Source organism: Takifugu rubripes, chromosome 13 (assembly GCF_901000725.2).
Source record: "Takifugu rubripes chromosome 13, fTakRub1.2, whole genome shotgun sequence".
NCBI classification, from domain to species: Eukaryota; Metazoa; Chordata; class Actinopteri; order Tetraodontiformes; family Tetraodontidae; genus Takifugu; species Takifugu rubripes.
This window is the reverse complement of record NC_042297.1, coordinates 9,718,062-9,739,986: the sequence shown is the minus strand read 5'-3', so window position 1 is coordinate 9,739,986 and position 21,925 is coordinate 9,718,062. Positions and strand designations below refer to the sequence as shown.

General features: G+C 42.9%; 4 protein-coding genes across 8 annotated transcripts; 2 read left to right on the top strand and 2 right to left on the bottom strand.

The window, feature by feature from the left end:
* Window positions 1-699: 699 nt before the first annotated feature.
* Window positions 700-6,224, top strand: chrna3 (cholinergic receptor, nicotinic, alpha 3). Its single transcript, XM_029846787.1, has 6 exons — window positions 700-862; window positions 1,065-1,204; window positions 2,968-3,012; window positions 3,883-3,992; window positions 4,177-5,359; window positions 5,477-6,224. Exons 1-6 carry the CDS (start codon window positions 805-807, stop codon window positions 5,603-5,605), a joined length of 1,665 nt encoding a protein of 554 aa, XP_029702647.1. The 5' UTR covers window positions 700-804; the 3' UTR covers window positions 5,606-6,224.
* A 2,091-nt stretch (window positions 6,225-8,315) lies between these two features.
* On the top strand, window positions 8,316-13,411 carry LOC115252148 (uncharacterized). Its single transcript, XM_029846640.1, has 10 exons — window positions 8,316-8,406; window positions 8,480-8,515; window positions 8,605-8,907; window positions 8,976-9,296; window positions 9,386-9,478; window positions 9,600-9,627; window positions 9,713-9,804; window positions 10,289-10,319; window positions 10,439-10,480; window positions 12,637-13,411. Exons 1-9 carry the CDS (start codon window positions 8,382-8,384, stop codon window positions 10,473-10,475), a joined length of 966 nt encoding a protein of 321 aa, XP_029702500.1. The 5' UTR covers window positions 8,316-8,381; the 3' UTR covers window positions 10,476-10,480; window positions 12,637-13,411.
* On the bottom strand, window positions 11,259-14,133 carry LOC115252147 (UDP-glucuronosyltransferase 2B31-like). 2 transcript variants are annotated; one of them, XM_029846638.1, is made up of 3 exons: window positions 13,903-14,132; window positions 13,215-13,347; window positions 11,259-12,858 (listed from the first exon to the last, which is right to left on the bottom strand). In XM_029846638.1, the coding sequence occupies exon 3, from the start codon at window positions 12,849-12,851 to the stop codon at window positions 11,259-11,261; it is 1,593 nt and encodes a 530-aa protein (XP_029702498.1). In that variant the 5' UTR covers window positions 12,852-12,858; window positions 13,215-13,347; window positions 13,903-14,132. The 2 variants fall into 2 exon arrangements, with proteins under 2 accessions (XP_029702498.1, XP_029702499.1); XM_029846639.1 differs by lacking the exon at window positions 13,215-13,347 and having other exon boundaries at window positions 13,903-14,133.
* Window positions 14,134-14,610: 477 nt separating this feature from the next.
* LOC446032 (neuronal acetylcholine receptor subunit alpha-5) lies at window positions 14,611-21,030 on the bottom strand. 4 transcript variants are annotated; one of them, XR_003890595.1, is made up of 11 exons: window positions 20,835-21,029; window positions 20,428-20,568; window positions 18,564-18,715; window positions 18,434-18,476; window positions 18,278-18,327; window positions 18,103-18,147; window positions 17,579-17,688; window positions 17,317-17,494; window positions 16,549-17,235; window positions 15,833-16,012; window positions 14,995-15,128 (listed from the first exon to the last, which is right to left on the bottom strand). XR_003890595.1 is itself a non-coding variant. In XM_029846653.1 (10 exons), exons 2-10 carry the CDS (start codon window positions 20,513-20,515, stop codon window positions 14,964-14,966), a joined length of 1,518 nt encoding a protein of 505 aa, XP_029702513.1. In that variant the 5' UTR covers window positions 20,516-20,568; window positions 20,835-21,027; the 3' UTR covers window positions 14,611-14,963. The 4 variants fall into 4 exon arrangements, 3 of the variants coding, with proteins under 3 accessions (XP_029702513.1, XP_029702515.1, XP_029702514.1); XM_029846653.1 differs by lacking the exon at window positions 15,833-16,012 and having other exon boundaries at window positions 14,611-15,128; window positions 20,835-21,027; XM_029846655.1 differs by lacking the exons at window positions 15,833-16,012; window positions 17,579-17,688 and having other exon boundaries at window positions 14,611-15,128; window positions 17,317-17,361; window positions 20,835-21,030.
* Between the last annotated feature and the right edge of the window lie 895 nt (window positions 21,031-21,925).

The window sequence follows — 21,925 nt, the reverse complement described above, 5'->3', positions numbered from 1 at the left end:
TGTGAGTTCTTCTGTGAGACATTTATTCAAATGAAGGGAAGCCGATCAGCTGCTATATCAGTAGCATTGGCTGGTTTTCTTGCACCTTTCAGCTTTCTGTCACTAGTCTATAGATGTCTCTCTGTGTGTGTGTGTGTGTGTGTGTGTGTGTGTGTGTGTGTGTGTGTGTGTGTGTTTTCACACAGTATTCTATCCCATAAGGAGATTTTATATAACAAATGAATGTACAGTTCCAGTCATCCAGCTAAAGTGGGTAAAGTTAGAATGGGTTCATTAATGCAATTATACACACAGCATTTTAAATCAATATAAGTCATTATAATCAATACATCAATCACAGGCCTTTTGCCGGATTCATAGGTCAGTTTAACGAACTGAAGGATATTTAGTATTTGAACAGCATCAAACTGTCTCAAAACAAAAGAACTAAATCCAATTTCGAAAATGTTTGTTGCAATAGATTGTACATTTTGATTGTAAAAGACGCTATATAAATAAAAAATGATTAAGCTTAAGAAAAGCGCGCAAACGTGCGGCAATCTTTTGAATGACATCATGTGCAAAGTGCTTAGAATCCTAGAAAGCATTTAATATCCAATGACTGCCAGATTTTGAAGCCAAGCGGAATTTCAGCCACATCTGTGCGCTTCTTTTGCAGCTTGAACACGGACGAGCTGCGTGTGTCGGCAGCGCGCAGCCTCAGTGTCTCCGCGTCGCTCCACAGACGCGGACGCGCCTTCGCCCTCCACACTTTCTCCTCCGGTCTGCGCAGCGGAGCCACGACGACGCTCAACTCCAAACGAGATGAAAGTCCGCTTCTACTTCGTTTTGTGCGCATGTTCGCTCCTGTTTCTTCTACCCGGTGAGTCCTTGTTGCTTAAAAATAGTGAAATCTAAAGGAGGAATGTAACCATTTCAAACAGAAACATAAAGTTTCGCTCCAGGTTTCGCCTCAGTTTTAGTCCCACTGAAGCCACAAGATGATCCGAGGTGTAAAATATCCTTAAATGTGAGTTTGAAGCATCGATGCAGGTTGAGCCGTGTGTTCCTCTGCTCCTGCTCAGGAGGCTGCTGCTCAGAGGCAGAGCACAAACTCTTCTCTGTCATCTTCTCCAACTACAACCAGTACATACGGCCGGTGGAGAACGTGACCGACCCGGTCATCGTGCAGTTCGAGGTGTCCATGTCACAGCTGGTCAAAGTGGTAAGTGGACCGTCGCGGCTTGTTCTGCTGAAACCAAAAATAAAAAAATAAGGCCTCAGGGTTTGAGCAGAAAAGTTTCAGGATCACTAAAATGCCGTGAGATAGCCCTGGGCTGGGGGTGTAGGGTCGCTATCTGTGCCGCCCGGATCAGATTGGAGTTGTCAGCTGTCTGAGCATCCCTCACTTTAGGCAGAGTCAATCATTGCAATTCGCAAGAGCTGCTGGGGGGGGGGGGGGGGGGGGGGGGGGGGCAGACGAACTATCCCTTCAGACAGACAAGGTCTCAGTTGCAGACAAGGTCTGACCGCCTGCTACTAATTAAGTAAAAAGGCTGCTGTTGGACAACCTTGACAAAACATACAGTATTATTAGCTCTGCTAATGTTGACGGAGAGAAAGGTCAGCCCTTCCACACTGCTTATGTTAATAAAACTGTACTTGGAATCACATCTGCCTTAAAAAGAACAACTAAATTATGGAAAAAAAAATCTTTCTTGGTCAATTATGCAACGAGAGAAGCAGAATATAGCGAGTGCAGAGTTTTGCACTTCGCTCATTTTTCTGTCTGAGGTTTGCTCAGACTTGGTTCTGCACCGATTTACCATCAACTGTAGCCACCCATTAATATATATTAATAAAATACAACGCAGTTCCTCTTGTTTCTTTCTGTTTTACCATCTATGGTGAGATCTGAACTGTGGAGCTGACGAATATATGTAGGCACTCCTCAAACCCCCCAGACACGAATGTTTTATTACTTACTTTTTCTCCGGTTTAATCTAAAAATATAAATAAACCAAGACAGGTTTCGCTTGACTTTATTCAGGGCATCGGGTCCTGGGTGCATCCTCATGAAAAACATCATTTAATACAGAATGTCTCTGGTAAATACATTACATTTTGTGAGTTGTGGGGAGGCTAAAATATCTTTCTAGATCATACAAATAAGAAAATTGGAGCTCCGAGCTGGCAGCGCTGATGGATGACAGCGGGTGCTGCTAATCCAGATGCAATTGGTCAGCCTGTACCAATTACAGCTGTGCAACATGAGCTCATTTAGGCTGTCAGTGGCTCATCGGCTGAGTCAGCCGTCATGGAACCGTCGTCGATCATGTTGCAGGCGGAGCCCGAGGACGTCTGAGCAGGGAGGTGAAAATCAGCAGCGAACAACAACACAAAGTTGTTGTCCAACGTTGGACAGAACTTAAAATTCCCACAGAACCTGAATGAACAACTCTGTTTTGGGGCCAAAATCTGTCCAGCTACGCTGAAGTCTGAGCATTTACTGCTGGTTCAGGTCCAAATTGTGCAGAGCGGAACATTATACAGGTCTGTAGTCTGTTAGCTTAGCATCCAACGGGGTTGTGCAGGGGTTCCTCCATAAGATACTCAACACGAATGTTTAATACTGTGCGCCGAGTCATGAGATCTGCTCATGCACGCTCCGACACACACAATCCAACCCCCTCCGTTTTGGCCCCTCTCCCACCTCTCTTTCCCCCCCTCTTTGCCAGTGAGCTGTTAAAGGAAAAGTTAAGGCCGTGCTGCTGTCACGTGTGCTCTTCCGCAGGCGCAGAGGACTCAGGTGTTCCTTTCTAAAACACACAGTCCTCAGCGGTGCGTTGACTGATTATCTGTGATGTGTTCTCTCCCTGCACTGCCCTTCGCATTGTTGTGTGTGTGTGTGTGTGTGTGTGTGTTGGGGGAAGGGGGGGGGCTCTCTCTGGGTGTGAGTGCTGACTGACAGTTCTTCTCTGTTCTCAGGATGAAGTCAATCAGATCATGGAGACAAATCTGTGGCTGAGACATGTAAGTTTTCTGGTATGTGAGTGTGTGTGTGTGTGTGTGTGTGTGTGTGTGTGTGTGTGTGTGTGTGTGTGAGTGTTCTAACGTGCCTCAATATCATAGATATAAGCCTCCATCTGATCTTCCAGGATATGACTGACGAGTTCCATTATTCACAAAAAGGAGTATTTTACAAGATCGACCCATTTACGGCCCTTATCCAAAAGTAAATCAAATCTTGATAATAAAGATTTCATGGAGTTTATCTGTCTGGGAATGATTAGAGGGCAATATTGTATTCATTTTGACATCGCCACAGTATCTGATGGGAGCTTCGAGGGTATGAAACCGGTCTGACCTCTGTCTGATTTCATTACAATCTTGAAGGAGGACAGAGCTCATCGGTCAGACATGCGGAACCACTTGATGGTTCTGTTACTCCCACATGGTGTCTCTGCTGCCACAGTGCAGAGTGCGCTGAACCGAACCTGAATCAAACAAAGTGGGGCAGGTCTCCAGGTCCCATATTACAAACGCTGAGTAAATCTGTGTCAAAGTCGAGCGCCAAAGGGCTGAACGCTAATCTTTAGTGCTCAGAGCAAAGCACTGTTACACTTATTTTAAGTGTAAGACTTTGGCCACTCGAAAATTTATGATACGGTCTCATTATTTGACACAGGCTTCTGCTGTTAGCATAGCTACCACAGTAGAGTCTTACTCTGTTACCCACTTGTTACTTTGGCTTGATTTTTATTGGGAAATGGGTAAATATTATACCTAAATTAAATTAAAAAAGTCTTTGGCTCTATTATGAAGATTTTCTTCACTGTAATTTTATTCTGGCATTGCTCTACGTCTAATAATTTGCCTTAAAAGTATTGCCTTTTTTTTAAGATCTGGAATGACTACAAACTAAGATGGAATCCAAAAGAATACGGAGGTGTTGAATATATCCGGGTGCCGTCGAGCAGGATTTGGAAGCCTGACATTGTGCTCTACAACAAGTGAGTAACAATCAGGTTTTAAAACCAGGTTTAACATCGATGTTGGTGCTTTTGTAAAGCTAGCTACCTGCATCTATCGTTACTGTTACAATTGCATTGCGAATCTTTTTGAAAAAGGCAGTTTTGAATAGATTTTTCTGTCTCCATCAGAAGCTCAGCCCTCTCTCTGCCTTCCTCTCTACAGCGCAGTTGGAGATTTCCAGGTCGATGACAAAACAAAGGCGCTGCTCCGTTACAATGGCGACGTCACCTGGATCCCTCCGGCGATATTCAAGAGCTCCTGCAAGATCGACGTCACCTACTTCCCCTTCGACTACCAGAACTGCACCATGAAGTTCGGCTCCTGGACCTACGACAAGGCCAAAATCGACCTGGTGTTGATTGGCTCCACCATGAATTTGAAGGACTTCTGGGAGACCGGCGATTGGTTGATAATTGATGCCCCGGGCTACAAACACGACATCAAGTACAACTGCTGCGAGGAAATCTACACGGATATCACCTACTCTCTGTACATCCGCCGCCTGCCACTTTTCTACACTATCAACCTGATCATCCCCTGCCTCCTAATCTCCTTCCTCACTGTGCTTGTCTTTTACCTCCCGTCGGACTGTGGCGAGAAGGTCACTCTCTGCATCTCCGTCCTGCTGTCTTTAACTGTCTTCCTCCTTGTCATCACCGAGACCATCCCCTCCACCTCCCTGGTCATCCCCCTGATCGGGGAGTACCTCCTCTTTACCATGATCTTCGTCACCCTCTCAATTGTCATCACGGTTTTTGTGTTGAACGTCCATTACCGAACGCCGAAGACCCACACCATGCCCTGCTGGGTTCGGGCTGTGTTTTTAGAACTGCTGCCGAGGGTGATGTTCATGACGCGCCCTGAAAGGGAGCCCGAGCAGGACACGGGGGCTGGTAACGTCCAGGACATGCATTCCAGGTCCTGCGCCGTCCACTCAGCCACGTTGCATAAACCTCAGGCATTGGCCTCCGGTGTGGTGTCCAGCATATCAAACCGCCAGTATCTTTTCAATAACACGGAGCTCTCCAACCTCAATAACTTAAGTGGAGATCCGAGCAAAGGCTCCACGTCTCTGTGTTGCGAGGGAAGATGCAACTGCTGCTGGTACCAGAGGTCCAGCAAACTGCCCGCAGACTCTGGAGGTGGGAGCGGAGGAATGGGCAGCCTGGGCGCGCTAACAGGAGGCAGCGTGGCTAAGGTCAGCGGTGGGAGCCAGCGTTCTAGCTCCGAGTCTTTAAACGGAGGACTAATGCCACTGTTGCCACTGTCGCCCGAGGTCAGGGAGGCCATTGAGAGTGTCAGATACATTGCGGAGAACATGAGACTGCAGAATGAAGCAAAAGAGGTGAGTCTTTCACGGTCTCTAACTTTCAAACCCAATTCTCTCACAAGGTTCCTTTTGACGACATAACAGCTGCATCGCGATAAAAGAGAAAATATTTTCACTGTGATTCTGCTGCAGGTTCAGGATGACTGGAAATACGTTGCCATGGTAATCGACAGGATCTTCCTGTGGGTTTTTGTCCTCGTGTGCATCCTGGGAACAGCCGGTCTCTTCCTACAGCCTCTATTGCTCGCAGAGGACATTTAATCCGATCCAGAATCTAAAAACTGTGGAACTGCGTTCTGCTAAAGCTCAAGAAAAAAAAAAAGCTGACACCCAGAGGAAAAACAGATTTCTTGAGATTTTTTCTAAATCTATGTACATTAATATCCTTGGGCAATCTTTTATTAGGGAAGTCTATGTAGCATTTGAACGTCCAATCATCAGAAAAAAGAAAATATTTATCTCTCTGTGGCATCGAAATGCATCCAAATGAGTCCACAGTTTGGCGGGTCTCATATGGTTCTTCGGCAAGTTGTGGGTGACACCATGCGGCGGATGTTGGTATTGCATTACACGACATCGATCACCTATTTTTGTCTGTTTTTGTTTGATGACTAGGTAAACATGTCAATATCCAAACGTTATGGTAAATGTACATTAAGCTGAAAATGTCATGTGCAAATAATCATAAAGTAAATTTCCATTTTAACGTATGTATTCTCTGTAACTACAGCTTAAAAAATACTCTTCTGCAGTTTCTCAAAAACTAGCAGGATCTCTGAGAGAAAGTGGGTTCAAAAAGGTTACTGAGACTCTGTAATAGTGTTTATCATCATTCTTCAGAGCTCACTCAGCTTATTGGATCACAAACAATAAAGTGATAAAGGACCTAATTGGATTCCTCCTTTTTGCTTCCGGGCTAATAAAAAATAAAGAAAACAATAGTCTGCTTTCTATCAGGCAGCTCAATAACACAATGCCAACAACATGCTACTACAGACTCTTACTGGTCTTATATGGCTCAACTCATGGTTGTGGGTTACTTTCCTGCAGCTGATGCACTAAATCGGTGGCAGACTTGAAACATTTTTTGCATTTTATTGATTATATACCAAAACCTAATGACAACAGTTAAAGAAATGGATTTCAGCCAGAAGTGTGTGTGACTGATTGAGCAGTATCTGTGTGTCTTTCTCAGCAGTTACTGTAATCTGTGGATTTCCTGTTTGAAGCGCTTGATAACATCACTGCTACCCACATGAACTATAAATATCGCATATTAAAGAGGACATAAAGTACACTAAGCTGTGTCATAACAACATGTTGCAGACTAATAGACTGCAGCCAGGGAAGCTGACAGGTTCCTGTGGAATGTTTTAGAAATGAATTTACCTTTTTACATATTACTGACAAATCTGTTTTCCAGTGAAAGTCTGCCCTTTATCACCCATTCTGTTTTTGTTGGTACTGTCAAGAGGCTGTGTTTGTGTTGGTGACATGAGAATCCGTTCCCTTCTTTTTATAGAGCATATAGACCCGCAGGCCTCATCAAACTCTCCTCTTCAGGTTGCAGCACCTCTGAGGCTTTAGTTTTCAGTCATAAATTGGTGGATACCATGTTAGAGACATGGAGGAGTTCCACAGAGAACAAATGGAAGACAGACAATTTGGGATATCTTCTGCATTGATGGGATGCTGAGCCAGGAGGGGTAGCTCTCTATTAATGTTACATTCCCACCCTCATCCATGGACATGAGATGTGTCCTGTTGGGAGGAGATGACAACATCGGCACCCTCACAAACTGCATGATGGATACAGACTATAGTACCACCAAGGCTGGACCTGGGATCACTCCTGACATAAAGGCCCTGTACAGAGGCAGCCGAGGAGGAGGATCGGAGGGGAGAGGTGAAGACGATGAAGGATCAGCTACAGCAGGACAAACAGGGGACTGTCCCTGTCCCCTTTCTTTTCACCATGTGCTAAACTGCACACTTGTCTCAGCACCGTGTGAACTGAACATCCACAGAAGATCTCCACCATCACAGATGAGGACGAGGGGGACTTTGTGGACTGCTGCCCTCTATACCGTCAGAGCAGATACCTCCTTAGAAAACTTGGGTCATTTGGGGTCCAGACAGGATGACTTAACAAGCTGGTAAAGAAAGGAGGACAAGAGGATGATGCCACAACTCTTGTCCATCATGGAGAACACTTCCCACCCCCTGCAGGAGACGGTGACCTCACTGGGAGCTCCTTCAGGTGTCCTAAACAGAGGTCCTCCCTTCCTGCTGCAGTATTCAACTATTCAACCAATAGTAGTTCAGTTCACCCCAACCAACAATAAAAACAAGAGAAACACCTGTCAACAAAAGAAACACCTGTCAACAAGAGAAACACCTGTCAATAAGAGAAACACCTGCCAATAAGAGAAACACCTGTCAATAAGAGAAACACCTGCCAATAAGAGAAACACCTGTCAATAAGAGAAACACCTGTCAACAAGAGAAACACCTGCCAATAAGAGAAACACCTGCCAATAAGAGAAACACCTGTCAACAAGAGAAACACCTGTCAATAAGAGAAACACCTGTCAATAAGAGAAACACCTGTCAATAAGAGAAACACCTGTCAACAAGAGAAATATCTGTCAATAAAAGAAACACCTGTCAATAAGAGAAACACCTGCCAATAAGAGAAATACCTGCCAATAAGAGAAACACCTGTCCACTGTGTACAACTGCCTTGTACTTTTTAAACGACTACTACTTGTTTCTTGATTCTGCAATTTTCTATGTTGCATATTGTGCACATTAATCTCTTAAAGGAGGACGTACACCTGTGCACTACGTGCATTGTGTGTTGCTCGCTGTACTTTTTTGCTGCTCTAACACTGCAAATTTCACCGCTGTGGGCATCAAATGTTCAAACTGAGACCCATAGACAGGAAGTACAATATGTTATAATAGTTTCTGCCTGTGGTTGTCAGACGCATCTCTCAGAGTTTCGAAGAGTCTGGAGTTTAACGTGTTCATACTCATGAAGATAATTGTTGTTCTTCTCTGTAAGTATATAAACATTGAATTCAAGTCTTTTTTTCACTGCCAGGGAGAATTTCACCTCTGCTTTCCTTCCAGGCGGCTTTGCCTGTCAGGTCTTTGCTCAAACAAACGGTGAGCTTTACAGTCACCCTTGGTGGGATGCTGTTGGATAACTTTGACTAGTTTTGATACTAAATCTCTGGCACAACAACTGTTAACAGGTGTTTTTCCTGCAAAGATTCTCTCCAACCAGAAAGTGGTAAGTGAGAGCAGTGATCTTTATATCACCTGTAGCATCACTGGCTCCAAGAAACCTTCAGCTGCACAAGGTTTTATACATCTGTGCAAAGATGGCCGCGTTGTCAGAAAGAAGCAGCAGAAGCCAAATCAAAAGGACACGTTCTTCATCATCCGCGTTGGTCTCCATGACGGTGGAAACTACAGCTGCGTTTTCTCTGTCAGAGATCTCCCACTTTCTACAGCAGCCGCCTCAAGTCTCAACATCATTCCCATTCGTGTAATCGGTATGGATCTTCATCCACCTGCACGTCCGCGTTCAGCCCCGCTGCTCATGTTGTCCTCTGCTTTGCAGCCAATTTTCACCCAGCAGATATTTCGTTTGCTGGGCCGCCAGCTGTCAAGGAGGGAGACGATGTGGCGCTCAGGTGTTCTGTTTCGGACACCCTGCAAACGCTGGGTGGGTGCCAGTTCATCCAGTCCTACCTTATTAAAAATGGCACCATGGTCCAGCTGACGCCATTCAATGCTACGAGGATGGAAGTGGAATTCACCGTCAAGGACGTCGCCTTGAAGGATTCTGGTCATTACAGCTGCGTGGTGCTTCCTTCCAAATGCATCAAAGCTGCTGGGACGGCTCTCTATGGAAATAACAGAGTATTTCTGGAAGTTAAAGGTGAGAGGTTATGATGGCGGTGGCGCCATACTAGTCTCATGAGTTCGGTCATTATTTCTTATAACAAAGTCTATTGCGGTGCATTCCAGGAATGTTTGACCAACAGATAATAATATTTGGAGTGATTATCGGATTGTTAGCTGTGGCTCTGGGCGCCTGTTTCATTAAATGGCGGAGAGCAGGTAAAATCTTAAAGTCTTAAAACAACGCTTGAAAATGTGCTCACATGTTTCTATTGAATCAGTTTGACATTTTTCTATTGTAAAATGCGATTTTAAGATGTTTATTGTGTTTTTCCACCAGTGAACAAAATAAAATTCTGCAATCAATGGTAAGAGTTGCTGGAAACAGACAGGGACAGTATTTTTTTAAGCATATATATTTTAACAGTCACACACACGTGCATTTGTTTCCAGTGAAGTTGGTTATGCAACCGTGATGGAGCGGTCGCGCGAGTTAGAGGAACAGCAGGAAAAGGCAGGGGGAGACAACCTGGAAGCTCCGAGTGGTGAGCTTTACTTGGAATTAAATTAAATACATATCACAGACAAACTAATGAAATTTTATATCCCTCCATTTTCATTCATCTCATTATCATTCAACTCTATTGAAAATTTTCATTTCTTGTATATTTGGTCTTTTCTTAAAGTCATATTTTCTTCAGACTGCCAGAATTATTATTTAATCATTCTATAGAAACTTCAATCATTATATTAAACTCAATAAATCAAAATTGTAATCAATTGATTTTTATTTAGTGTATGTGTAATTTACATTTTTTTCCAGCAAAGTGCTATTTAACATTTTAAGCCATTTGATCTCTAATCTTGATGCCAAATATTCCATTTTACGAAAAACTAAATTAAAGAAAATTAAAAAAAAATAAAATAAAATAAAGAAAACTAAATATACAATCGTACGTATGCTTCAATTTTTAACCTATGCTTGTTTTTTCAAAATATGTCACATTCATTTTCTTTCCAATTTTCTAGATGACTCTTTCAGCATGGATGAGGAAAACATGTAAGAGCAGAAGAATTTCTTAAAATTAAAATTTAGAATTTATTTTTTATCATTTATTTTTAAAGCTTTGTTAGCTTCATGGTCACCATTAACTCCCTGTTTTATGGCTTTATTTTCAGATATGATGACATAAATCTGCATGACAGCAGTCAATAAAGAATGTAAGTGAAAAACTTTATGCTATAAGAGAATATTACTTTGATTTTTAAATGTTTTTTTAAACTTTTATCATGTGAGAATGGCGACAGCATTTCCCAAAAGAACACATAAAATACAATAATACTAAAAGCTCTATTAACAATAATGTGTAGATTAAAATGATGAGAAGCAGAGCAGCTGTCTTGTTCTACTCACGCCGGTGTGGTTTTCTCTAAGTAATTTTAGAGAATTGTTACAGGAAAACCACTTGTTTAACAGCCGAGCGGGCGAGAATACCTGTTTGTGGTGAGATTATTGAAAGTGCACGTTTCAAAACTGAGATCACAAGACACACAGTGCTACTTATTTTATGTTTATGGTTTTAAAGTCAATTCAATCATAAATAATCAACCTTTATTTCAAATCATTATACAGCCTTTAAGTTACGCTCATTTTGAACTTACCAAATCACACATGACGATGCTAAATGGGACAGTCTAAAATGAATGAACTAATAATTACGCGACAGAGTTAGTCTAGTCTTTTTGTTCAAAAGGCTCATATGAACAAATGTTTTCAAAAATGAAAGACAATCCAGATGTTGTTTGATTTCTCTTTTCTTACTCAAAATTTTTAATCTTCATCACACGTCTTAAGGTTCAAGATGAACTCTTATTTGCTTGGTACAAACCAGAGGAGAGGGAAGACACCTGGGGATTCTGTTTGCTTCCTATAAAGCCACCCCTCTAACTCTGGGGCTCCTAAATATAGCTTTTACAGCTGTTTGATAAACACACATAATTACTCATTTTTGACTTTACGTTTGCAGATTTTGGTAAATAAACATCTGATCATGGTGGTGCAGGCTAGAATAGTGAGCAGCACAGCTCCAGTTAAGAACAAAACAACATCTACAGAGTGATAGGAATACCAGGGCAGCCTGTAGGACTCAGTCCTCAGGTGAGCTGCACCTTTGTGTCTCATGACAAACTCTATCCAGAAGAGGGCGCTGTCCATCGGCTTCATCGGCTTGTCTCTGTGCAGTCCGGAGAGCCTCTGCATGTTCATCCTGTAGGAGGGATCATTCAAAACTCTCTTCAAAGCTGCCAGGAAGTTGTCGTCCTTGTCCACAGTCCTAAGGCTCAGAATCTCAGCTCCTCCTCTCTCTTTCAGACGCAGCAGGTTGTCATATTGGTCAAAAAACACAGGTAGACCTACAACTGGGACTCCATGATACATAGCTTCCTGAACTCCATTCGTTCCTCCGTGAGCCACAAACAGCTTTGTTTTGGGATGTCCTAAGAGATCATTCTGAGGCATCCAGTCCACCAGTAAAGTGTTGTTGCCCAGAGTTGCTGGTCTGTCCCCTTCATGTTTCCAGATGATCTTCTGAGGCAACTTAGCAAAAGCTGCAGCGATCTCATTGGTTATTTCAGCAGGAAGTTGGCTCACAAAAGTCCCCAGAGACATGATGATGACTCCATGTTCTCCTGAACTCTGCACAAACTCTTCCAGGTGTTCAGGTAAAGGCTTGGCAGGTTTACACTGGAACCCTCCCATATAGACGACATTAGGCATGGTGGGACGGGGATACTCAAACACAAAGTCCACTCTCATCAGCCACAGATCAGCCCCCTGTATTAACTCACTGTATCTGACTTCTGGGCCAAAGAAATGATCACAGACAGCCTGATACTGAGGCTGTATTAAAAATAAGTTCTGTGCTTCCCAAATCATATAGAAAAAGAGATTTTTGACTCGTTGACTGAAGGTCATTATGTCTGATAGTCCTGAACCTATCACAGGAATGTGAGATAAAGGAGAGGGGGCAATAGCGAAATGGCCCTCTCCACTCGTTATCCATCGGACATAATAGGCGAGAGGCAGTTTCAGAGCATGAGCCAACATCAGACCTGCCCCCCACGCTGGGTCAACGAGGGCGAGGTCATACTTGTTCTCCTTCAAAGTGTTCATCAAGTTTCTGTCTGTGAAGATGTTCGCAGCCATTTGGCATATCAGCCGATGCATCCTGTACATTGAAGTAAACATCTCCAGCTGCAAACTGACAAAGTTCCAAGCTGGTCTCTCTCCCCTCTCGATGTCAATGATCCTTTTCACGATCGGAATGATAAAGTCGTGATTAAAGCCTTCAGTAACTGGAACGGTGATTGTGTTGTAGTGCTGAGCGCCGTCCTGGATGTACCAGTTCTGGCTGGATCGGATAACATCAACAGTGTGTCCCCGGGAGTGCAGAGCTTCAATGAGGATGTCTATGTTGACCCAGTGACTTCCTTCTAAAGGTACAACCAAAATCCTTCCTCCGTGGGAAACTCCCCACAGCAAGGACGAGATGGATAGCACAAAAACGAAAGCTGCCTTTCCTTGGAGGGACATCTTCAACCTAAAAGACAGACAATTACACAGAAGAAACCTGCAAAATGACCTTCTTTAACAAAGCATCTGCAAGAGCAAATCTCTGCTAGGTGGTAGTTTGTTGACGTCCTCTAAACAAAACAGACCTACTGCAGCCTGATTCTCTTCCAGGATTCTCTCTAAGGTCCACAAACTTTCCTGTACCTAAAGTTCATTCCCCATCTGCCGGTGAGGACTGTAGACCTGTGGCTTTATTATTAGCTCTTATTACATGTTTGAAAAGAGTTGTTATACATATGTCACCAGTGTTGTAAAGCCACATAGAAGCATATTGTTGTGCACTTAATTTTGCATGGAGGCAGCAGAAGTGGAATAAAGACTTACAAGAAACACAAATGTTGTGAATCCTGAAGAATATTTCAGTCCTCTTCCAAAGGTTTGAGACAGAATCCAGCGACCCCTCAATAATCTCTTTCAGACGCTCCAATTGTTCAAATGGTAAGTAAAACACTGATCCCTGCAGGGAATGTAATTAAAACGGGTCAAGGTCAATGGTTCCCTCAGCAGGATAAACACACAAGCTCAGAGGTTCCATGAAGTCTGTGAGGTCACCAAACAGGCAAGAACTACAACAAAAAAAATCTATAATAACTGGTTCTCTGAGGCCACAATATTATTTACTCTAGTAGGAAAACAGGACTAAACCCACTGAACTTATGACACAGTTCTTTTTTATACATTTTTTGGTGTTAAAATTAAGACATGCATACATAATAACAGTGTGTTTGGCGTGCAAAAAGAGGGGTTTTCCCCCATAATTTAGTGATATTAGTAATATTATGCTGGAATTCTATACAGCTAGTCATAATTAGCTGGTATGGCCCAATCAGAACAGGCCCTGCAGGCTGCATTTGACAGTAGTATAGCATGAATAAGAACAGCAAAACTGGTAAAGCAATGATTTAGTTAGTTAGAATTTTGTCCTTTTAAAAACTGATGCAATAGGTTAGTCTGAATGGTTCATTTAAAAGAAAGATATTAAATACAGACCCTGTTTTGCTCATAAACACACCTGTTTCGTATGCAGTGGCTCCAGGATCATCTGTGCTAACGAGTTGTGGTAAAAATTTAACCACATCCAGGAGACCTCACATGAGTGGATTATAGTTAAGCTTTTCTTTCCGATTTTAAAGGATTTCCTATAGTTGGGTCTTATCGGTAAAGTTGTGTGCTGCTCCACAGTGAAAGTCCACACTGAAAACAGATTTTAATGAAAGGAGGTGAAAGTCTGACCCCATGGAACGGATGAAAGGCTCTCCAATGTTGCCATGACGATGACTCGCTTGCTTGTTATTAGCTGTAATGTCAATATATGACCGCATGGTGGCAGTAAGCTCGTTCTTTGGGCAACTGTCCTCTGTCCAGGACAATTATCTGCAGCTATTGTCCCATGAGACAGAATTTATTTACGGTCATTTTATCAGGTAAGTTAGGCTAGATTCAGTTGAATTGTGTTTATTAATCAGCTCCCCTTCTGAATGAAGGATCGGTCCATTGGCTGAGTTAAAATACTCCACGGGAATTCAAGTCACGTCAGGAAGCTCCACCTCTCCCTTCCTCGCATTGTAGAGAACAAAGATGATTATGAAAGGCAGAGTCCACTCTGCTTCAGAGAGTTGCTGGACCACTCATATTGAATATTCCATAATTTTGGGAATCCCAAGAGGTGATGATGCAGCCACAGTGTGTATGATTGGTTTTTAAAACAAGGATTGCAAAATAGCAGAGATAAAGGACCATTTTTATTAAACCATCGTCTAAATGCTACACATTAGCTGAGAGGCTAAAGCAAAAGTCCCTGTAAATGAAGACAGCCTGTTACTCTCCATTTATACAACAAGTAAGGAATTTGGGAATCCACAGGAGTATGAGAGTCATATATTCTTCCAAATGATTCCTTTGTGGGCCTCTTTATGTTGTTTTATAAAATCTCGAACAGAGCGCACCCTGTGAGCCCAGGCAAATAAAACCAACAAACTGAATCATGTTGTCAGTAACTTCTCATAACTTTATATTGTATTTTCAGTGTTAAAAATTAATTTTCCTGGAAAAGGGCCGTTTCCTCAGTGTCTGTCAGTTCCCAAAAACCATGGTCTCATGGTTTGGGACAATGATGCTGGCCCACTTGTAAATCACTGGGATGAAGAGGAGAGCAGAGCCCAGGATGGACACCAAGAGGAAGGCCCAAAGAAACATCCGATCCAGAACCTGGGCTACAAACTTCCAATCTTGGACCACCTAAAGAAAAACAAACAGTGTTTTAGAGAAACTCGGGGGATTCCTGACACAAGCAGGCCGACTTTCCACAGAGAGCAGGTGTACGCCTCCACTATTGTGGATCTACTCTCCAAAACCTGAAGTCAGACTTCAATCACACATCCTAGATGTTCCATGAATGAGATCTTGCTGGAGAGACACAGCAACCCTGTGATCCGGGATTAGTGAAGGTTTGCTTGTATTAAAAAGGTGTGGAAACTTGACGTTACCCACAAAAGAATGTGCAAGCTGCGTATATGGAATAAAAAAATAAACTATTTAAGCATGTCTCCTATCCAGCCCCACTATCTTGAAGCTCTCAGATGTATTAAATGCTATGATGCGCAGAATGAGCAGGTTCCATCCTCAAGGGAAACACTGAATAAACCCAAACAGGGGATCTACACAGTGGCTGGCTTCCCAAGAGCAATCGGAGCGGTTGTACATCTTTCTGTGATGTTTAGATTTCTGCGTTGGAAATCGTTGAGGTGTTTATTCGCCTCCTCTACAAGCACTTCCTTTTGCATTTTTGCCATCATGGAAAAAGCAACAGTGCCCAAACTCCTCGTTTAAATACTGCGCTTTACACCTGTAGCCACTTGGGCAATTGGGGACACAAACCTAGAATACAATTTAGCACTCCTTATCGGACATCTTAATAAATCAGACCACTGGAGTGGACCTACTAGTGGTGGGAGCTCTGGTTGATCGGCCAGTAAAAACCAGAAAAGCGAAGTAACTCTCTCCGTTTTCCACCTGTTGTTTTTCCAATTTGCACATCAGCAGGTGGAAGTGCTCTACAATCATGGACTCGTGGGCGTTCAGAGAATGTGTTGCACGTTCCCTTTTATGGATTTTCCTTTTCACTAGAGAGAAACGATGTTGTCAACAGTTTAGGTTCAAAGGAAAATGTGATTTCATGAAAGGAAAGCTGAAATGTGCTCAAAGGACATTGTTTCTATTGTCGAAATAATATAACAAGATTGTTGCTTATTTATTTGACAGAGTGGGAGAAGACATTATTTTAATAAAATAGACTTGGTTATTTATGTTTTCTTCTGTTGTTGATTATGTTTTTACCCAGTTGATTGTTAATTAGTGGTGAGTGACGATCGCCTCACTGGTTACTGGTTTCCTCCACGGAAATAGGAACACCTTGAAATGAATTTCTTTTGCTTTCTTTTTTTTCATGTCTATTGAGGGCAGGAAGCGGCATGTTTGGGAACATGTTTGTGCTTGAAAAGAGTTGAGAGACTTGCTTACTTGCTGGCTCAGCCCTCTGGCGTGAGGATACTGGAGTTAATGTGATGTAAAAAGTCATTTTTCTTTCGTTCTTTGCTTTACACTGAAGCACGCAGTCAAAAAGATGTAAGTGCCAATAAAGAGGTTATAACACGCTCACCTCTCTGACTTCGTTTTCTTTCACCACGTGCATGGTTATATATCGGATAGAATCCAAAGCTGCTTTTAGGTTTTGCCTGGTGTAAAAGAGAGGCGTGAGTTCCGGTTCCGAGCCCTCTGCCATTCCTAGTCCTCGTGTTCTGGCCGCTCCAGATGTGGCGTAACGGTCCACGTGGCTGCGCATGCACAGCAACTTGGGCAGATGATGCAGGAAAACCCTCCTCACCCAGGGCGCCATATCATTATGCGTGGAGGAGGAGCGGTGGTGGACGTTAATGGCAAAGACGGTAATGACAATGGAAAGAGTTACAAAGATCATGGTGAAAACCAGGTATTCCCCAATCAAAGGGATGGCCTTTGAGGATGACGGAATGATCTCCTCAATGACCAGGAGGAAAACAGTTAGAGACACCAGCACTGAGGTGCAGAGAGAGATCTTCTCCCCACCGTTGGAGGGCAAATAGAAGACAAGGATGGTGAGGAAGGACAGGCCGATGCAGGGGATGATTAGGAAGAGGGTGTAGAAGAGAGGAAGCCTACGGATGATAAAGAAGTAGGTAATAGTGGGATAGGAAGTGCTTCCATCCATCCTCAGTCCCCGACTGCCCGTGGCCTTCACTATTTCCCATTCGCCGTTGTCAAAATAGTCCCTCTTATCCACATGGAAGTCCTCTAGGATGATGTCCACCTTACAAACACACAGTCCAATCGCAGGGTCAGTGGGTGGGTTTTTAATAAATAGACATTGAGGCGGCGAGCCGGCACTCACCTGGGAACCATCATATGTCCAAGAGCCAAACTTCATGGAACAGTTCTGAAGGTCAAAAGGGAAGAAGGTGACATCAATGGTGCAGGCCGACTTGTAATTGGCCGGCGCTGTCCATGTTATAGTGCCATCGTACTTTACGACGGCCTTGGTGATAGTACCCTCAAACCGCCCATCAGAACTTTTGAGAGAAACAACATTCCCATCAGCTCATGGATGGAGTCACTTATTTAATTTGCTTAGTGAGTTATATTTCTCTACATACTTGTCGTAAAGTACAACATCGGGACGCCAGATTCTGTCAGATGGGACTCGGATAATCGTAATGCCCGCATACTCCTCAGGGTTCCATCTAAGTTTCATGTCAGTCCACTCCTACAAGCAGGGAGGAGAAATTAGCCTAGGCGAGCATGCATCTGCTAGAAGTGGCAGACCTAAAGATATAAGAAGCTGTCCCAGATGCTCATGCTTCATGATAATATGGCCTTCTGGTGTCGCCTTCCTCATACAATCCATCACTGTGAATTATAATCAATCTGAAGGTCGTGGTGTGGGGACGATTTATAACATATGCGACAGGCTATGAATAAGGAGTAGCAGAGGGCAGGAGGGAGGGAATGAAAGTCCACGTAGGGACTGTCAGTTAGTCAGATGTTACCAGATGAAATCAAAACTGGGTGTGGAGATGCTGACTGGATTCTCCTGATTCCGATGTAAGTCGGAGGTCGTCTCCATAGGGCAACACAACGAATGTTGCTTTTTAAAAAGCTTTTTTAAGGTCAGACTTGCCTGTTTCATCCACACGTTAGTTGTCATTCGCTGATTTTTCTCATCCTGCAATAGAAAAACAGGAGCATTAACTGTAAAATATTTGAATGAAACTCCAATTCAAATGTTTGTTGTTGAGCTGGTGCCAGAAATGAAGTATAATATATAGAAAAGCACTTTTGCTTTGTAGACTAACCCATAAACATAAACTGCTGTCAATATGTCCATTTAGAATTAAGTTTCTTTCTGCAAAGAGACATATGATATTATTTGCTGACATTCCGGGATCCAATTTTATTTAAATTAATAAAAATATCATATTATTTCTGATATTACCAATATCAATCTCCACCTTCTAGGCCATGTAAAGAACAATCCATGAGTGAGAACTTTTCCTTCAGGGTTAAACCCAACACAGGCTTCAGTTCCTGTGTGGACAGAGTTAAAAAAAAAAATGCAATTTGGAATATTCCTTTTCTCACCACATCAACTAGTTGGGAAATGGCCAGTCCAAACTTCACCCGGATGGTCTGGTTCAGGTGATCCACTGGGCGAACCCATTTCTGGTAGTTTCCAAAGAGGTATTTGAAGAGCTTGTCCTCTGCTTTTGCACAGGAGGAGAGTTTTGGAACCTCTAGAAGATGTAAAAAGACAGTTATTGTTTTTTTTTTTTTTTTTACAGATATGAGACAGTTTATACATAAACACTTATATCAACCCACAAATTTTCTGCAGTATAAAATTGCTAACATCACAGGACTGTTTTCCACTCTCTTATATAACACCACATCACCATAGATTCATTGAATCGACTCCTCAGCCGTGTAGAAAATATTGATCAATCCTTAAATTATTCACGCTTACAGTTAACTTGTCTTTTAAATCATTGACCGATGTGGTTACAAACTTAATTTATGGATGTAGAATGTGACTGGAAATCTACGAAAAGACAGATCACAAATATATAGAGTGGTCTTCTCATTGTACAAAGATCAATAAAGACTAGGCTGCAACGCAATCAATGAGCGTGTCATAAGGAAATGAATGGGTTCTTTTCCCACTATCAGCAGCATCTCGGATGAAAAGGAGGCCGGGAGTCTGCTGGACCTGATGCTAATCTCTTTTAGTGATAAACCTAATGTGCAGACTCAGAGCTATGCTAATAGCTTCCCGGTCATAGAAATTCTTATTTCAGTTGATGAATATATATTATATCGACTTTTATTGTTCATATTTAATGTTGCTTTTAGGGGGGGTAAGCCCATGAAATATGTACAGTGGTGGCCAAAATGAGTACAACATTTGGCATATTTTCACAGGTTTCAGTTGTTTTAGTTGTATTGGACTTTATAATGAACATTCTTGCAACTATTGAAGAACTGCTGGGAGAACGAATCAGCTGGAAGGCTGGAAAACTGACTCAGACAATAAATTGGAAAGATCAACAGTAACGTTCATTCGAAAGAGTTGCAGAAGTAATCGGAGAATATAAGTGTTGAAGTTTTCAGGAAAGAAACCACCGCAGAAATGTGTTGCTGCAACTGGTGCAAAAAAGGTGGAAAAAATGAAATATTGTTTGCTTGTGTGTGTGTGTGTGTGTGTGTGTGTGTGTTTGCGTGTGTGTGTGTGTGTGTGTGAGTGTGTGTGTGTTTGCGTGTGTGTGTGTGTGTGAGTGTGTGTGTGTGTTAGCGTGTGCATGTAATGCAGATTTGATATTCAAAAAAACGTATCTTTGGATGTCAGAAGAAGGAAAATTGAACAATTTTGGAAAAATGTAATTTTCTTTACATTAAAAAACTACAGCCGGGCAATGAATTGACTTCAAAAAGCCTTTAGCAAAATATATTAATAAAGAAATCTAGCTTTATGGAATCAGAGGAGAAGTATTAAACAGAAAATCTAAAGTCACGGTGATTAAATCTAAGCACGCACATAACACTTACAAATACATGACTCTGGAGGGGTACATAGGGTAACTAAACTAAAGTAGTTGCTGTATTTATAATATGTGAGACAAGTAATCCTTTTAGTAGTGATTTGTGGGAAAAGGGTGGAATTTTGGCTTTGTCTCACTTGTTTTTGATGTATAATGCCTTATTTAATTTCACATGTCTGAAAGAAATAACGATAATCCTTTTTCTTCCCTATTGTACTGCACCCTTACTAATGCTTTATTCAATCAGCTGACTCAGTTGTTTGAGCATCAGCAGCACTTTACTCATCCTGGTATAAAGCAACAACCAGAAAACCTGTGTTTCTCCCCCAGGTGGGGAGAGACCTGAGAGGGTCTATTACGCTGTGGTGTGCTAATGTCAGGGGGGCTTTTCCTGGCTTTAGGCAACTTACCCAGTGAGTGGCAGCGGTGGCAGCAGCACAAGAGTGGCAGCAGCAGCAGGAGCATGAGAGCGGTGGCTGCACCCCCCGCCTTCAGCATTGTATCAGAGGTGACAACCGTTCAGCACAGGTGCTGCCTCTGGCATCGCAGAGCTGAAAGAAAAGCCGCCACTGTGTGACCTGCAGCAAACCGTTCCTCTATTCCATCAGGTAAAGAGTTGAGAGCCGAAGGGAGACGATTTCTCTGCATGCAAACACTTTTGGGTTCCAGGGAAAAGGCTCAGTCACTGTGATTCATACTTAACTGCATTCACCTACACATGAATCCTGCACAGGCCATAGCCCCGTTCTCCCTTCACAATCCCTCTCCAACGCAATTCCTCCACTTCCAATACTGTAACCGTACAAAAGGCACCAACCTGCTGTGGGTCTCTTCCATTAATCCAGTCCTGAGTGGTGATGGGAGTGGACGGCGTCGCTGCCGCTCGAGCGCGCCTCCATTGCATGCAGCTTCCTCTTCTCACACCGCTGATGCAGCTTCCTTCCTTCTCTCGCATCTGCACAGGCAGTTGCATCCTCATCTCCTCCTCCTCCTCCTCTTCCTACTCCTCAATCTCCTCCTTCAGAGACCGCCCTTTTACCCCCCCCCTCGGCATTTCCATGGTCACAGATCCAATCCCCCCCTTCAGTGCAGTCATCTCTCCTGAGCTGCAGCAGCAGCAGCAGAGCCTCTGTGTTTCTGCACTGAACCACAAATAGGGAACGCTGATCCTATTTTACTCTATTTTATTGCAAATTAAAAAATCTGTCATGTTGACACAAAGCTTTCATGTGACTCTGCACAGAAGTACCAATTACTGTCAATTACATATCATATTAATCTCAACAATGATCTAAGACACGGTCAATAAAATCCCAATAATCCATACAGTTATAAATAAGCCTATTAACCATTAACGTGCTTATCATGGTGTTGAGAACTCTCACTGACCTACTGTCCCGAAGTACACACACACACACACACACACACACACACACACACACACACACACAGGTAACTGTTAAGGTAACTGTTACAACAGGTCCATGTCCTCTGTCATGCAAACCATGGCTGTTCCATTCAACTCTCCCACCCCCTTCAATAAGCCCCCGGACCCGCCCATGCAGGGTCCCCCACCCCCACGTTCTCCAGCCCCTCCTCCCAGATTACATTTCCCTAGTCGGTCGCATCAAATTTGGATAATTTGCGGTAACTTTTTTAAACCTAATATCACAGCCAGCAGATCAAAATACATTCAAACTGAAGTGAGAGGTTGCGTAAATAAAAACACTACAGTGGTTTGTAACTCTATTCTGAGCCATTAAATACACTAAAAAGAGAAGATACAAATAAACAAAACCACCCATAACTGAAAAAGTCCAAAAACACCTGCTTATAGCATGCTGCGCACTAGTGATTTCATCATCCCCAGATCATAATACAAGCCAATAGATCTGTGCATGGCAAGGC